Source organism: Notechis scutatus, chromosome 5, assembly GCF_049901735.1.
Source record: "Notechis scutatus isolate UNSWTSFEM ecotype Mainland chromosome 5, rNotScu1.2, whole genome shotgun sequence".
NCBI lineage: Eukaryota > Metazoa > Chordata > Lepidosauria > Squamata > Elapidae > Notechis > Notechis scutatus.
The window spans coordinates 74,337,525-74,355,032 of record NC_142013.1 but is presented as its reverse complement, the minus strand read 5'-3'; the positions used below and the strand labels follow the sequence as shown (position 1 = coordinate 74,355,032).

At 38.2% G+C, this 17,508-nt stretch overlaps 1 protein-coding gene across 1 annotated transcript in view; it reads right to left on the bottom strand.

The window, feature by feature from the left end:
• The window catches only part of ANOS1 (anosmin 1), an 86,057-nt gene that overhangs the window by 24,514 nt on the left and 44,035 nt on the right, over window positions 1-17,508 (bottom strand). Inside the window, exons 5-6 of the mRNA XM_087967050.1 lie at window positions 13,954-14,138; window positions 12,601-12,730 (exon numbers count right to left, since the gene is read on the bottom strand). Coding sequence (XP_087823176.1) covers window positions 12,601-12,730; window positions 13,954-14,138 — 315 coding nt within the window. The remainder of the gene's footprint in view (window positions 1-12,600; window positions 12,731-13,953; window positions 14,139-17,508) is intronic.

Here is a 17,508-nt window from a genome sequence, read left to right as displayed (position 1 = left end):
AATTAAATAATACTTTTAAATTACTTTCTCTTCCAGCAATCTGGGCTGAAGCAGAATTAAACAATATCTGCTCCTTTGTTTTCTGAATGGATTTTATAGGAAGGAGGCTTAAATTCACACACACACACCAGCCACTTCCCACTCGATCTACCTCATTGAGGAAGCATGGAGGACATTGTCAGCAATAGCAAAACTCAATATCTTCCAAATGGGATGGGGTGGGGGGATTCTTGCTACAGGCTTAAAACCTGGCAGCTCCAGCAACATATCATCAGCCTCATCATAGGCAAGTGGCCGGGAGGGGAGGAGGCAGGGCCAGCCAGGGGCATGATTTGCCGGTTCTCCGAACTAAGCAGAATCATAACATCCAGTTCTATAGAACCGGAGGGAACCGGTCAGGGGTGGAATTCAGTTTTTTGAACAACCGGTTCTGTGGGCATGGCTTAGTTGGTGGGTGTGGCTTGGTGGTCATGTGACTGGGTGGGCGTGGCCAACTCGACATCACTCATGTCAAGGGGCGCTTCTCCTCACCTGGCCTCTCATGACAGTGGGGATGCTGCAACGGTCATAAGTGTGAAAAATGGTCATAAGTCACTTTTTTCAGTGCCATTGTAACTTTGAATGGTCACTAAATGAACTGTTGTAAGTCAATGATTACCTGTACAAAAATACAAAAAGCTTCTTTGTTTGCAAAAAGCTACCTTAAATACCAATCATTAGATTAAAAATACCTGCAAGCTGGAGTTACAAATCAGGCAGGGTGCCAGAGGAATGAAAATAGTTAAAAGTAGTGATAACTATCAAAGAGCCAACTCTTGTTCATAAAGTGAAACCCTTTCGCAGAGAGGTCATTTAAGCTCTCCAGAAAAAGCAGACCCAGGAAAAGCAATCCTTAGATCCATTTGCACCACTTAAAAATACCAACTGATACCTCACAAGATATTCTAAGGAAATCACCCAGATTTAAGTAAAGGTCACATGCCCCCCCAGAAAGGCAGTAAAAAAAATCAGTGCCAAGCTTGCATCCTGCCTCTTGGAAGTATACCCACACGCTGTCCAGGAGGCGCAAGATCTGGGAACCATACCTGATATCCTTTCCCCCTGCCGTAATAAGGCCCCTTTCCTTATACAGTGCACCGTGAACTTGTACAGTGAAGAAGGCATATTTAGAGTCTGTATATATATTTACACATTTACCTTTAGCAAGTTCCAAGGCTCTGGTCAACGTGTGTAGTTCGGCCAGCTGGGCACTTGTGCCAAGAGGGAGGGGCTCCACTTCCCAGACATCATTCAAAGTGTATACCCTTGCTTGCCTGATTCCATCTTGAACATAACTGGTGCCGTCTGTGTATAGATTGAAATTTGGGGCAGGAAGAGGTACATCAGTCATGTCAGAGCGGCTGGCATATGTTTCCTTAATGGTCTGAATACAATCATGTGTGGTTTCCAAGTCTGGTTCAGGTAGCAATGTAGCTACCTGAATGTAGATTTAATGAATTAGATTGTACGATGTTTATCATCGGGTTATGAGTTATCAAACCTTGGTATTTCAGCATTCGTGGGTTGGTGAGCCACAAATGGCCCTTTGTTTCCAAGACTGCTCTAAGGGCATGGGGAGTATAAATGTCTAGTTCCTGACCAAAAGTTAATTTGCTTGCTTCCTGTGTTAAAAGCGCAGTCCCAGCAACAGCCTTGAGACAGGCAGACCATCCTTTTGCTACATTGTCAAGCTGCTTAGAGAGATAAGCCACCGGGCGATGTCATTTGCCCATTTTCTGAGTGAGAACTCCCACAGCGACATTCTGTTTTGTATCCACAAACAACTGAAACGGATTTTCTGAATCGGGGAGACCCAAGCTGGGGGCTTGTAGCAGGGCTTCTTTGAGTGCATTAAAGCTCTTGACTTCCTGTGTATCCCACCTCAGTGGTTCTTTATCATGTCCTCTGGTGGCTTCATACAGGAGCTTGGCTATTAGACTAAAGTTAGGGGTCCATATGCAACAAAAGCCAGCAGCACCTAGAAAGCCTCTCAAGTCTCTCCTATTCTTAGGTGTAGGGAGCTGACATATGGCTTCCTTGCGTTCATGCCCTTAGGTTTGTTTCCCCTGCTCTATGTCATAACCCAGATATCTGACCCTTTCTGAGACCAACTGTGCTTTTTTCTTGGATGCCTTATACCCCAGGTCTTGCAGGAGGAGCAGCAATTTGTAGGTATTCTGCCAGCAGCCATCCTTCGTCTGTCCGGTAACTAGCAGGTCATCGACATACTGCAGTACCACATCTGGAGGGGGGGTTGTCAGGGCCTCCAAATCTTTTGCTAAGGCAGCCCCAAATAAGGTGGGTGAGTTCTTGAATCCCTGGGGCAATCGTGTCCAGGTATACTGCTGTTTTCAGCCTGTCAAGGGGCTCTCCCACTCAAAAGCAAACAAATGCTGACTCCTTTCATGTACTGGTATTGTGATGAAGGCATCCTTTAGGTCAGTGACAGAGAACCACTTAGCGGTCTGGGGGATCAATCCCAATATGACATAGGGGTTTGGCACCACCAGGTGTATTGTTACTGTGGCTTCGTTCACGACCCTGAGATCCTGGACCGGCCTAAATTTACCTTCACCCTTAGGAATAGGTAATATTGGAGTATTCCACTTTGATTCAGTAGGGACCAAAATGTGATGGGTCAAATATAGGTCTATCACTTCCTGAACAGCTTGGACAATGTGCCTAGGATATGCACGCTGCCGAATACGAATGGGTACTTTCATTGGGAGTTCTTCCACTATAATTGGAGGGTGGTGGCTTGCGAAGCCTGGAGGGTTATCTTCTGTCTACAAGTGTGGCACGCCAAAGTCTCTCCATACATCAGCCTGCCCCACTTCTAGAGCCATCATCAGTCTCCACGCTTCTTCTTGAGGCACCTCCATCTTAACTTTCCCATATCTCAGTTGCATTGTACCATCCTCCTCGAAAGAGATTTGGGCATGGAGTTTACATAACAAATCTCTCCCCAGCAGTGGGATGGGGCAGTCTGGCATATATACGAATTGACGGGATATGGTTTGCCCTTTTGTGGTGCAAACCAAGGGTTCTAGAAATGGTCGCTGCTCCCTGTATGTTAATGGAGTGAGGGGAGGGTTGCGTTAGGGGCTGGATTAGGACTGACCGAGTGGCTCCAGTGTCTACAAGGAAGGTGACGGGTTTGCCTCCTACATTTAGGCTGACCACAGGTTCCGGGAGGTGGGCTGAACCCGGTCGGTCTCAGTCCCACTCCTCCACTTCTGCCAGGCCTATGAAGGGGGTTGTCGGAAAACCTTCTCTTCATCCCCTTCATCCCCAGCTTCCCCTCAGAACCCCTCAGTGGTCTTTCATAAGGTTGTCTCTCCTTCTGACCAAATGCTCATCCTTATTTCATCTAGGGCATTCCCCCTTCCAGTGGCCTTCCTTTTTACATATAGCACACTGGTTGCGTCCTAACCCTGGTCTGTCCCCCCTTCCTCTGCTGCCTCCCCTCCCCTCGGAGTCCACATCATGGCCGCAGCCATCAGTTTGGCTTTTCGCTGCATCTTCTGGTCTTTCTTCCTCTCTTCTTCTTACTCCCTATTTACAAATACCTTCCGAGCCACTTCCATAAGTTCACTCATAGGCTTTCCTAACGCTCCCTCAAGTCTTTGCAACTTTCAACGTATATCAGGAGTGCTTTGGGAAATGAATGCCATAGCAAGCATTCAGCATTTGTGGGTTCAGTATCTATGGGAGTATACATTTGGCGGGCATAAAACGCTTCCGGACTCTTCAATGAGGCGGGCATAAAACGCTTCCGGACTCTCGGTGGCCTCCTGCAACACCAAGGAAGGCTTGGACATGTTAACTGAAGGTTTTCCTGCTGCTCGGATTGCCCGCACCACCAATTTCTGATAGTCTTGGATGTGTCACAAATGCTCATATGGACTCCACTTAGGATCCTTAGAGGGAAAATTCGCCTCAACATGTTCCTCGAGGCTTCCTCCTTGTATAGCATCAGGCTTCAGAATCTTGGTCACTGCAATCCTAATCTTTTCCCTCTCTTCTGGGTTAAACAAGGTTTCCATGACTTGTTGAAGATCCATCCAAGTTGGGTTATGTGTATCTCCAATAGTTTTTACCAGGTCCGCCACTTCAGATGGTTTTTCACTAAAGGGATCATAATGGAGTTTCCAATTAAGTAGATCGGAGGTAGTGAAGGGCACATGCTGGAATAAGGGAGCAGTAGCAGTAACGGAGTGATCGTCCTTTTCCACAACTAATTCGTCAACCTGCCTAAGGGGGGCAGTTAAGGACGTCTGTTCAGTCTTTGCCCTTGTTCTGGCTGCTACTGGTTCTTCCGCTTCCTCCTCATCAGCAGGTGGCCCCCCTTCTGCCCCATGTCTCCTCCTTAGGGTCTAGCTGCAGACTTGCACTTCGAGGTGAAGGTCCAGCCTGTATTGATTGGTCCAGGGTGTCTGGGGGGGTGCTGGTGGAGGTATGATCTCCAAGCCCTCTTAGCATGGGGGATAGCTGATCTAACCGCCACATTGATCCTGAGGATCCCAAGGATCCTTCTTCTTCGGAGGCTCTTCTCAATCTCTGTGGGGGTACGTAAGGTGGCGGGTGCAGCAGTTCTTCTGGGCAGCTTGGTAGGACTGGGACAGTCTTCTTGACTTTAGGAGGTGGCAGGGTACGGTATATTAGGAGCCTACATTGTTGCACCTTGCATTTTTGAAGTCAAGGTGGAGGATGGCGTAGTAAGTCAAGCCATACATCAATGTAGGGAGCCTGGCCTGGATGCCCTAACGTGGGGTGGAACACTATCTGATGTACCCTTACTGCTATTGAGGGATCTAAAGTGCCCTTATCGGACATATCATTACTTATTTTATTTACCATTCTAAGTCTTCTATATTAACTTCTCCACATATTTCACTCTTCTTAATTCTATCTTAATTAATCATCTTAATTTGAGTAATTATATTTGTATCTTTTGTCCATTCTTTATTGTACCTTTGTCTCATTCCTTATAAAAAAAAAGAAATTTCTCCTGAAATCACTAATCAGAGTATGATGCCTTTCTATCTCCCCACTAAATTAATCAAGTTAATCTTTAAAATAACACCCAATACCCAATCCGATTTTGCTTGGTACATTCTAACTGAATAATACATCCAGAATAATTAAATACACAGTTAAACAATAAATCTAAATATTAAAGACAAATACTATAATAAAAATTTTATAACATCAATACCATAATCTTATTAAACTCTTTAATTAATACTCAATACTAAACCTCCCCTCATATTATTAAATTTTAAAACCAATCATTATTAAACATTTCAACATTTTAATCTCTTATCAACTTTTAAGCCATTTAAGTTTTCTATTTCTAATACAATACTACAATATCATTTTATGTACCTTGCAAAATCTCTTTGAAGAAATTATATTTTATCCTTTATCCCTAAAAAAGATTCCTTTTTTCCCATTTAATTTCAAAACTTTGTAGCTTTTCTCCACCTTTTCCCTTTCTTTCTTCTCCCAACAAACCTTTCTACCCCCCCCCCCCTTCTTCTAGCCTCTGCCTTACTGGCTTCCCTTCTCTGTCGTATTCCTTTTCCCTTTTGTTTACTATCATTATATTGATTTTGCATCTTATTTTTCCCTTTCTTCAATGTTTTTTTAAATCTTAAGTCCTTTATTTCTCTTCCTTCCCCTCTTCCTTCTTTCTTGGTCAAGTTCTGAGATTTATTAAAGATGGCTGCCTCTCCTTCTTCTTCTGCTGTCTTCATCTGTTGTAATGTTTGTTGATAGTTAATAAGCGCCATTTCTAAAAAAAGGAAGGCTTCTTTCAAACCAGCTTTACCATTTTTTTTTTTGCTTGTTCATAATCTTTTCTCAGTTCCTCAATAGAAAGAGCCATTATAAATCTTTTCTTTTCTTTTCCCCTTCTTTCTTCTTACAGCAACCAAAATATTCCAAAGGAAAGATAAAACAGTCCCAAAGTTATCAATCAGTCCAAACCAAGGCAGAGTTCTCACTTTCACCTCCTAGGGTAGTGTCAATCAGAAAAAAAGAAAGTCCAAATCTGTTTCTTAAAATCTTATTGCAATATATTTTAGTCTTTCAATCCTTAAAGCATCTCCTCCAACAAAGTCTTAGCATACAGATATTTTTTTTTAATCCTCTCTCTTCCCACTCATCGCTTAAAGCCAGTTTTCACCTAAAAAAAAATAGGTTTCTTAATATTCACTTTTTATTCCATAGGAAAAGAGGGTAAGCTTTCCTTTCAGCACCATCAAACTGCAGCTTTTTTCCTCTTTTAGAAGGTATCATTCAGAAAGTCATACTTTTCAGGAATTTTGTTAAATATGTCTTAGAGTCCTAGGAACCAAGAAAAACTTTCTCCTTCCAAACACTTTCTCCACTTCCTCCTGCGCATTCTTACCCGGCTGCCAGCTTCTTTGTGGCGGCCATTACGGGACCGCCGCTGCACCGTCCTGGGAAAAGGGGGTTCTGCCGGCCGGGGAGGGGGTCTGCAACACCCCCAAACCCCTCTCCGGATCCCCCCTACCTTCAGCTGCCCCTGCAGGGCAGCCTAGCTCCGTATCCGTCCGGATCGGAGCCCCAAAAACGGCTAGCGCGGCAGGGATCGCGCAGCTTCGCGAATCCCTACCGCTCGCGAAGCCGACAAAAATTCATGAGCATGAATACAGTTGAAGTCCATGAAGAGAGTGATACCTGGGTCCAAGTTACTTTCCAAAAAGATTTTTTTTTATGTTTTGTGTGTTGTGGGTATATGTTGTTTTTTTCTGGGGAGAATTAATAAAACCTTGTAGAAATATAGAATGAGAATAATGGTAACTAAGTCAGAAAGAAATAGATGAAATAATAATAATAAAATTGAATAAGAGTAAAGAAAAATAAAGAGAAATTGGATAAGAGGTTTTTGTATGTTTATATGGAAATGGTTTAAAACAGAATTATAGTTTATCTGACTTGTTAAGTTTATAATGGAAAAAGGTTTAAATATGTAATGGATAATGATGACTTGTGTGTTTTGAAAATTAATAAAACTTGTTTTAAAAAAAAAAATAAAGTGCCCTTATCGGGCCAACCTACTCCAAACGTTGGCCATTCCCCCTCACAAAAGACCCGCAATTTATGCCTACTTCATGTAAGACCGTAGTCCTGGGATTCATATGCCACCTTAAAATGCTTTAACATGCACCCCAACGGGGTAAGTGGCACACTTTCTCCACCTCCTATGAGCCTCCCATGGCACCAGACAAGACAATTTGAGAAGGGGTTACAAGAAGAAGGTAAGGGGTCCTTCTTCTCAGGACAACACCAAGGATTTCTTCCACTCACTCACGTCCGACCCAGGGAGCTGGGTGCACACGATCTCCAATGGGAACTGCAAACATCTCTCACTCTCTACTGGCCCAAGGTGCTGGACACTAACAGTCACCGATGGGAACCGCAGTAGCCTTTCACCTCAACCACTTCCGACAATCCTACTACCTTTGCCTAAAGAAAGGGTGATCAGTCCTCTCCTCCGTCCCTGTTTACAAGGAGGGATGGCTTCCCGTACACAATACTTGCTTTCTGGCGAGCTCTTCTTCCACCGGCCCGCTGGAAAACATCCTGGTCTCCTCACCCTTCACCAGTGGTTCTTGGAGGTGTCAACCGCCACCGCCAGAACCCTGCATTACCGGGAAGTCCCTCGGGTTCAAAGGTCCGATGGCGCCTGGGAAGTTCCCTTCAACTCACCAAAGCATCGGCACCGGGGTGGACCCTCCAGTGAGCCTCAGGGCTCCTTCAGTCCTGCTGCAGTTGCCAGAAATGTTGTAGCAGATCCTGCTTCCAATTCAGGACACAAGACCACAAAGGATTGGAGAACACAGGTTTATTTGCACAAAATGGTTCAGAGCATTAGCATGACAAATTCTGAACCCTGGGCTACTCCCGAGGCGTCACTTTTATTTAGCACACAGCCCTAGCTTCGCCCAGGGCATTTTCTCTTATCTAGCTATACCATAACATAAGTACTATGAGAAAGGAGAAGTAAGTTAGAGTTGGTCATCTTGCACAATTCCCTATATATGGTAGTATCTTACACCATCTGTCACTTTCCATACCCGCCCTCGCCATACAGTTTGTTACAGGAAAATATCTAGTACATAGGTCAATATGTTTATATTCATATTCAGCAAGTTTTCTTTATTATTCTAAAGCTTACAACATAGGGATTAAGCAACTTCTACTAATAAGATTTGCAGTTAAAGCGAACTAACTTCTGCTAATAATATTAATACTTTTCTGGTATTTTTCCATACTGCTTCAATATCTTCAACTGTGCAAGTCAATTCATGAGGACTAGTCCCTTCTCTAAATTATATTGCTGAAATCACTGCAGATCCTACTCTCTCTGGGTATAATTGTCAGTATACAGGGATCCTTCACATACTTCTACGTGATCTGGTACCCTGATATTGCATATACAAGCATTTGTATATACTGTATGTGAAGGCTTAGAAAGTAGAGGGGCTTACAAAAATGACTTAAGAGGAAGGACTTTTTGCTTCATGAATCCAGTGTCACAAAGGTCTTCATCTGGGTTTTTAAAATCTTCTCATCATAGTGGTAGAAGTGTTTCCAGAATACAATTCTTCCAGTAGATGATCTCACCAGCAAAGGTGAGGGAATGCTCCCATTAAGCATAAATACATGCTGGTTTTCATCTGTGTTGGCAAAATATTCATGTTTATCTCCTGCTATACTATTATGGCTGCCTATTATATACAAAGAATCACTTAGGTTGTAAAAATATTCTATGGTCAGATTGATGTCAACAGCAATCATACATTTCAGCCATACAAATCTTAACTGAATCATCTGGAAACTAATTCTTGCTCCCTTTTGAAAACAGAGTCATGACTGTAATTCACTTAATTCTCCAAAAATTTGTTTGAAGGAATGATTTTTAACTTTCAAGAGAAGTTTCCAAGCTGTTTGAATCAGATAGAAAAGGAAATCTTAGCCTCAGTAATAACTACAAATTATATCTGGCAGGAGTCATTGTAGCATTACATACAATGCTCAGCATGTAGCTATGCCTGCCAAACTTCACAGGAGTCAGATTCTTTATATTTATTCAAATAAGTAAACAAAAAGCAAATAATATCAACCTCTTTCATATATTTATTTTTGTTGAGATTCAGTATGATTAAATCCAGCTCTTAAATTGTATGTAAGTAGTCCTATGTATGCAATTTTATTTTTAACATTCTCTTGATCTTATAAAATAACGCTCCTAAAGTTTTTTGTTATTATAATATTTGTAATTTTGCTAAGCAACATCAACATTGAAAAAGTCACCTTCTTTTCAACAAACACCTGCAATATATATTAAATTCCTATAAATATATTTATTTAGGAAATAGTCTGAGTATAATATTGAATGCATTAATATTGCAATTCCTTAAAGGTGGAGATATAGGCTGATATCATACACAGGTTCCTAAAAGTCCCATTTAATGGAATGAAATATACTTACAAATAAAAATATATAGGATTAAATAATACTTCGATTGCAGTCAGACAATACATTTTCTCTAAATTAACTGGGTAATTTTATGCAGGAGACAAATACATGTATATTTTATTAACTTGGAAGAAAGGAATAGTCCATAATCTATCACACTGGTCCAATGTGTTTGGCAGATGTGATCAGTGTTAGTCTGGGGTATTTATCATGGCCTGTTCACCTTGGGAGACCCTTCTGGACATATGCATGTATAACGACATAGCCTACGATTTCATGTACCCACACAAGCCCCTTTGCCTCATTAAGGCCCCAAATGGCTTATATGGTTGCCAAATTCAATGTGACTGGAAATTATACAACAACAAATCAACAAAATAATAATAACACTACATTAAAAAAAACACCCAATATTTAAAAGATAAAATGAGAATTGAAAATTGTAATTAAACAACCAAAAATGAGCCTCCACTCAACTGAAATCTGATGCCTAGGGGAGAAGTCAGGTCATGATGACTTTTCTAAAGACAAGCAGAGTTGGGCCCTATTATGTATAAGAAGATAATTTCATAGCCTAGGGTTAGCCAACAAAAAGCCATGCTTTCTAGATCCCTTGAGATGGTAAAGGTTAATAGGACCGTTGTGAGGAAAACGTTCACTAAAAGCAAAAACAAAGCATTTGGAGATAGAAACAATAATATATACTTCATTGGAAATATTTCCAGTGAGTTCCCTGTTAGCAGACTGCAGAAGAAACACAAGGAAGCTCCTCACAACATATGTGTTGGCAAAAAATACTGGAACAAGCAAATAAAAGATAAAAGGGGTAATGTAATCACCCAATGCCTTCTGCTCTGATTAGAGTACTTTTCACACTAATCAATATGTACCATAAACATTGGTGTTTATTTGTACTCTCTATGAACATAAGCATTTGGGTTCTGCTAATTGTTTGCACTTTAAGGTTGCAGCACTGGGATTTAGGTTACATATTTACCTATTGCTACTAAAAACCATACCACATGATACATTTATATATGCTCACTATAGATTGGATGCTGTCTGCCACTACCTTTCATATGGCAACATAAGGGACAGAGACATGTTCTTGGGAGAAAGCAATATAGGACTTTAAAACTGATAACCAGCACCTTGAATAACATATCAAAGCCTATTGAGAGCTACTGTACTTTGTAGTGTAACAGGAGGTAGTTTCCTTAACTATCCACGCCATTAAATTCTGGGCACCTTCAGGATAGTTTTCAAGGCCATTCCCATAGTGAGAATAGCATGAGGGACAAAAGGCAAGGTTTCCAAGTCCTGGAATGGCCACAACTGGTGGACAAGACAAAGTGTGCAAAGAACCTGCCACCACTGCTGCCACCTACTCTTTGAACAGAAGCTGCAAATCCAGGGGGAGACCTAGATTCTGTTCCAAATCTGGAGTGGAAATTTGGTATTGCCATTGCTTGTACAATCAAAGATTCAGAAGCCATAGAAGATCTTCAGAGACATTGGGCATTAGGATGGAATCTTGATCACTTCTCTTAATGGCTGGGGTAGAGATATACAAATGACACGGACGGCCCTCTGAACCAGGACAACCATCTTTTGAGCAGGACTGAAACAGATTTGTTCAGATTCTTCAGAAGGGAATTCTTTCAGATTTTATTCCATGAAGACAAGCTGAAAGGAGTGACTTAAAACTTAATGAGTCAATTGGAATTAGGATGGATTTTTGTCAGTCTGATATTTTTAATTGAAAGTCTTAATCTAAGGTTTGAAAATGTATTTTCCCTTTATATAATAATGCTTAACTAATTCCTAAAGTTTGTAAAATATTATTTAAAGTGTATTTGAAAGTATCTATGCTAAGAGAAAGTTTTAAAAAGATGTATTAGCTTTAAAGAAAAGAAGAGAAATTATTCTATGAGGGTAACTTGGACGGAGTGATCTAAATTTAATGAGTTAATTGGAATTTTATTGGTCTGAAAGTGAATTTTATATATGTTGAGAGGAAGTTTAAAAAAGATGTATTAGAAAGTTTTGATTTTAGAAAAGTTTCTAAAGAAAGTTCAGTGTTTTAAAATGGATGAAAAAAAGTATTTTCCCTTAGGTTAAAGAATCTGAGAGAATACAGTGAATTTTATTTATATAAATGGTGATAGTTTATAAAGATTATTATGTGCAAATAGAAATACGTATTATTTCCATAGCAAGGAGGATAAAGCAGAAATAGATTGTTTTATTCAAAGAGATATATTTAAGTATGTTTTTTATTTAGATATCATTTCCAGATTTTGTGCTTGTGATGAAAAAAAATGAAAGTTTGACTTTGGTTTTGCCAATTGGATAGATTTGTTGTTATTGATATGGCTAGTTATATACTAATGTATAAAGGTAAAAAGTTGAGGCTAGAATGTTATGATAACAACATTTAGTACTGTCCTAAAAAGAGTTGGAAATACCTCATTTTTTCCTTCTGTTTCTCCTTCGCTTAATTTCCTATTCTTATTTTTATTTACTGTATTTATTTATTTATAGATTGATAAAATAATAAAAAGTCAAACCTCAGGAAAAAAGAAAGGAAATCTGTTAGAATATTTTTTTCAGAACTGCTGAAACGTGATGCTCAAAAAGAAAAATCATATTTCCACAATCTGCATAATTGAAAGGAAATACATAAATAAAATATGTAATGGATAAAATAACACAGCAGCATGAATATGCTTCAAGCTTAACATTTCCATTGTTAATAGGCAAGCATTGTCCAATCTAGCAAAATTTTATTTTTATGTTTCATTGTGTCACATTGAAGTAAATAGCCTTTATTATTACTGCTAAGGTGTTTTGTACTGTAAAAGGGAAGCAAATTCATTCAGAGAACTTGCAGCACAAAGCATTAATAGAACCTTGAATTCTATTACTTCAAAAAACAAAATTATTTGTCTTTAGAGTTATTTGTGTTATTTGCTTAAATCTTCTGCTGATCGCATATAATGATTCAGCCAAAGGTGACTGTGCAATGAAGAACATTAATAACAAACCTTTTGAGGAGCGAAAGTGTTTGCTGGGAGCTGTAAAGCCTCTTGTTCCATGCACATTTATGGCTGCCACTCTAAACTGGTACCACCTGCTAGGTCTGATGTCCGTCAGTTGTAATCTCTCATCTGTGATCTGCAAAATATCCAGTTAACATACACATTTATTATTTTTGTGACCTCCATCAGTGGACCTTTTATGCTTTGCTTATTGAAAGAAGAATTCCTTTTCCTATTTTTCATGAAATAAAAATTGGACTAGGTAAGATTTTTCAAACCATCTACTTCACCCATCCATAAGTCTTCAGGATCCAACCCAAAAAACTTTTGTCTGACTGGATTAAAAAAAAACCATCTGAAATTACTAGAGGTTGAACCTGGTATCTTTCACAGATGCAATCCATTCTAGACGTGCATGCATCATCTTTTATGCATTTTTTCACACCATACCATTTTATACATACATCTTACCAGTTACATTTCTTTGTATAGTGATGAGCAGAGCAATCTCATATGCAAATATCAACATGTATCAACCCTTTCTAAGTTTTTTTTTCTAATGTAAATGCTGCTGGAATCCATCCCACAGCATTATGTAGAAACAGTTAGTTTGAATATTACATACATATATACATACATACATACATACATACATACATACATACAGTGTGTGTGTGTTTGTGTGTCTATGAGTTTTATACCCTCTATGTGTATAATATGCATACTGTCTGCTCTACACACACACACACACACAATCTTGGACATCTTACTGTTACAAGTCAGCATGCAAACAAGCCCAAGTCTTCTCTTTAAGACATCCCCCTAAACTGAAGACCACAGAAAATGACATTTATATTCTGTTCTTCTTGTAAAAAGTTTACATTATTAAACCCTGTTCCAAATCAGAGTTAAAAAAAACAGGTGCATGCAGGAAATGCCTCCATTCTGTTCCCGGAATAAAACAGATATGTCTATAACATATGCAACAATGGCCCAAATGGGGAAGACTGGTAGTATCTTTTTCAAGTCCAAAGCACAGAATTATGTGATATGTTTTTACCAGAACAAGAGATGACCCACTTATATGTGTTGCTCCACATACTTGGCAAGTTACAGATTGAAAACTGCAATGACTTATTTTCAAATTAGGCATGATAGGAATAGCAATAACACTTAAAGTTATATACTTCAAAGAGAGAACTCCATACTTCACTAAGGAAGGTCCTGGGTATGTTTAATGTTTGATGCTGGCAATTAATACCAGCCAAAAATATTTAATATCTGATTAAAAATTATATTAATGATGAATTATATTAAGGAAAATCTTAAAGGTAATAGGATTCTATTAAAAATACTGACCTGTGCTACAGTTTGCCAACTTGTTGCATCATCTTCACTGGGATGAATCCCATAATTCCATCTTCTTTGTACCACATAGAGCACAGGTTCAATGGAGATATTGAATTTTGAAGACCATTTAATTTCTAGCTGTCCAGACTGAAGTTCACTAAATTTTAATTCCTTTCTGGGTTTTAAAGGAACACCTAAAACACATAATATCCATATAAAGAAATTGTGTTCACAACTATTTGATTTGGAGAAGCAAGACTATATCATATAAATAGAATACCTACTCTCACATTTTATCTCAATAGCAAATACACTTTTGCTTGTTTTATTGTTTTAAAATATGTCATATGCTATCTTTAATACTGAAAATACTTATCAGCTGTACTGTGAATGTATTATGGAGATAAGCCACCATTTCTATGATTCAGTAGTTGTAATAGATAGTATAATATTACAGAAGTGGTTCCTATTTCCTGTTTTCAGGTGCTGACACTTTTTTCAACTAATTCAATTCCAGAAGAGTTTACATGGGAAAACATGGCCAGCTTGAGACTTAGGGTAAAATTAGAAGATCTGTCATATAAAGAATTAAAAATTATCCTATAATTTTATAAGAAATGTAATACGTGTGATGCTTCCTTATAGGCAGAAATTAATTGTTATATATGACTTAACTGATTCATTATAATAAATATGGGGTCTCAGTGAAAACAGTAAAACTATTTCAAGTTTATTTCTACTACTTCCACAAGTTTATTAGATATTTCAAAAAAACTGGCAAGACTTTAAATGTGGCATATGTGAACATTTAATCAGAAGTAATATTTCTTTCTAGGACATGACATTTTCTCTAAACTTAAATCTAAGAAAACTGTTTCTTTAAGAAACTGATGTGCTACAATTGCTAGAGTTATGTTTTGCTTTCTGTTTTGGACTTGTTACAATTGTTTGTGCCACTTAAATCATCTCCAGAATAAATCAGACATTTATTTTTGCCAGCCTGCACACTTTTCTTGTTAAATCACTTCTAAATCACTTTTCTATAAATCTAGGATTTTATCTAACAAATAATGGAGAACTCTAAAATTGTCAAGAATAAAAAATATTGGAAGCAAATACATTTATTTTTATATTAGTCTTAAGAGGAACTATGCAGCTTCTCAATAAAAAAATGTTATTATTATGTGTAATAATCCTATAGCCTCCATTCTAACAAACTTTCCATCTGCTTTGCATTATGGTCAGTAGGATTCACTTGATTGGAACTAACTCCAACAACACCAACTAACCGCTGGTGGCTGTAATTGTGTGCAGATGGGTGTCATGCAGTAGAGCAGGGTTTCTCAACCTTGCTAACTTTAAGAGGGGCGGACTTCAACTCCCAGAATCTCCCAGTCAACATCAGTCTCCTGAAACCCAAAGAATTTGACCTTTAATGATGAATGTATATTTTTTCATCTTACACTGGAGACATATCTGAAAAAATTACTTGACATGCCAAGCTTAGGCTCCACATTTTATTTAATCCCTCAGAAATATGGGTAGAAATTCATAAGTTTCGAGATTAATAAATAGTGTTCATGATAATTTTTCAAATAATTATTGTTTCATGGTCTAGGATTCAAACTGTCTCCAAAGAAGCTGCTGCAGATGACCAATAGAATGCCAGTATCAGGGAATACCAAGCCAGGAATCATTATGGTTTCATTCAATGTCACACCACTCTTTATATCCATAAAACCAGAAATAGTAAAATAATCCATGTGTATTATATGACACATCTGAGATAGGCAAATACACTAAGATCAAAATATCCAGAATCATGGACTATATACATAGATACATATACAGAATCATCAACCTCTGCTTCACTACCTACTTTGAGTTTAATAAACAGGTACACACACAAACAAATCCTTACCTATGGGATCACCATTCTCAGAAAGCAGAGACTGTAATTCAGGGTGTAGAAACTATAGAACATTCATACAATCAAAAGCATGGATTCATTATGTAGACCACACCTTTGTCATAATAAAGAGACAATAAGAGAAGATATATGAAGTGACAATGTCTTCAAATGAATAACATTCACAAGAGAATGGGAAAATAATCCACTATCCTTCCTGGATATCTATACCAGCAGAGGAAATTACAGCAAACTAGAAATACAAGTCTACCAAGAATGACCCTACTAAGTGCTCATTACCAAAATAATAACCCAGCCTCCACAAAAGGAGCTGTATAAAAAAATTACTCAGAGGAATATAAATATACTACAGCAATCCAGAACATCAGGAAAAAGGAAACACACTGTCTATATGACATCTTCCAACACACAATTACTCACAAAATTTTATTAAAAAGTGTCTGATCAGACAACCCATTACAGTACAACCAATACAAGCAATGAAAAATATAAAATTAGTATACATCAAAAACATCTCAGAAACATCAGACTATTACAATCATACAGCATTACCATAACACACAAATGATCTAAAGTTATCCAAAACATCAAAAGGCCAGTAGCCCAAGAAGGAAAAAGAGTAGTCATCTGTCACGTACAATGTAAGGACTGTAACAGCTACTAATAGGGCATACAGGTAGAATAGCACATCCATGAACACCAACTAGCAGTTAAAAGACATGATGAAAACTCTATTTTCTGAATGACAAGTGAGTGATCACACAGTTTCTCCTTGTCTGGATATGTTCTACTGCATCTGGGTTTGTCACCCAGCCACCAATCTCCACCATTTTCTCCACCCGGAACTCTCCCTTCTTCATGTTTTTTTGTTTAGCTATTGTTGGGGGGGGGTTTCAATCAAATCATTCAATCTGCTATAGTAAAATGATCATATAGGTGGTCATTAATTATGGAGTGACCTATTTCTACCAAACTTAAGAAGAGGAATGAGATCTTGATTTCAGATATCTTTCTGGTTCTTCAATTCAAATTAATTTATTTAACTGATTAAATTAACTATACATAAGATTTTATTATTCAGTGAGCTACTTCTTTGAAATATACAGTAAATTCAGTATTCTATTGTCTATGATGCCAATTAAATTTTATTTTTAAATTTATAACCATTTAATTCTTTTAAATGAAGAAATTTATGAACTGTAGGTATTATATAGTTCTTATATCAGTTTGGTTTTATGGCTTTATGACTTAAGAAAGTCTAGGAGTTATATTCTATAAAGAATAAACATTTTTATCACAATTTTGAACCTCTTTACTCTTTAGGCAATATTTGCTTGAGGGAAGCTTTGCCTCCTTGAAACCATATTGTGGCCATTTGTCAAAAAAGACACATAACATCTTCACAGTCTCATCCCATTGGCAATGAAACTATAAAACCTGTTGCTTTGACACAAAGATGTTTGAATAACATTCACTTCTGTTGCTGAAACAGATTTTTTTAAATTTTAATCCTAAATGTCACAAAAAGAAAATGTAGGAGTAACATTTGGGTGTACACATAAACAAGTCATACTTGTTTAATAATCAAACAGCAACCTACAGAACCTGTTGAGAAAATATGAGCAATTGTGAAT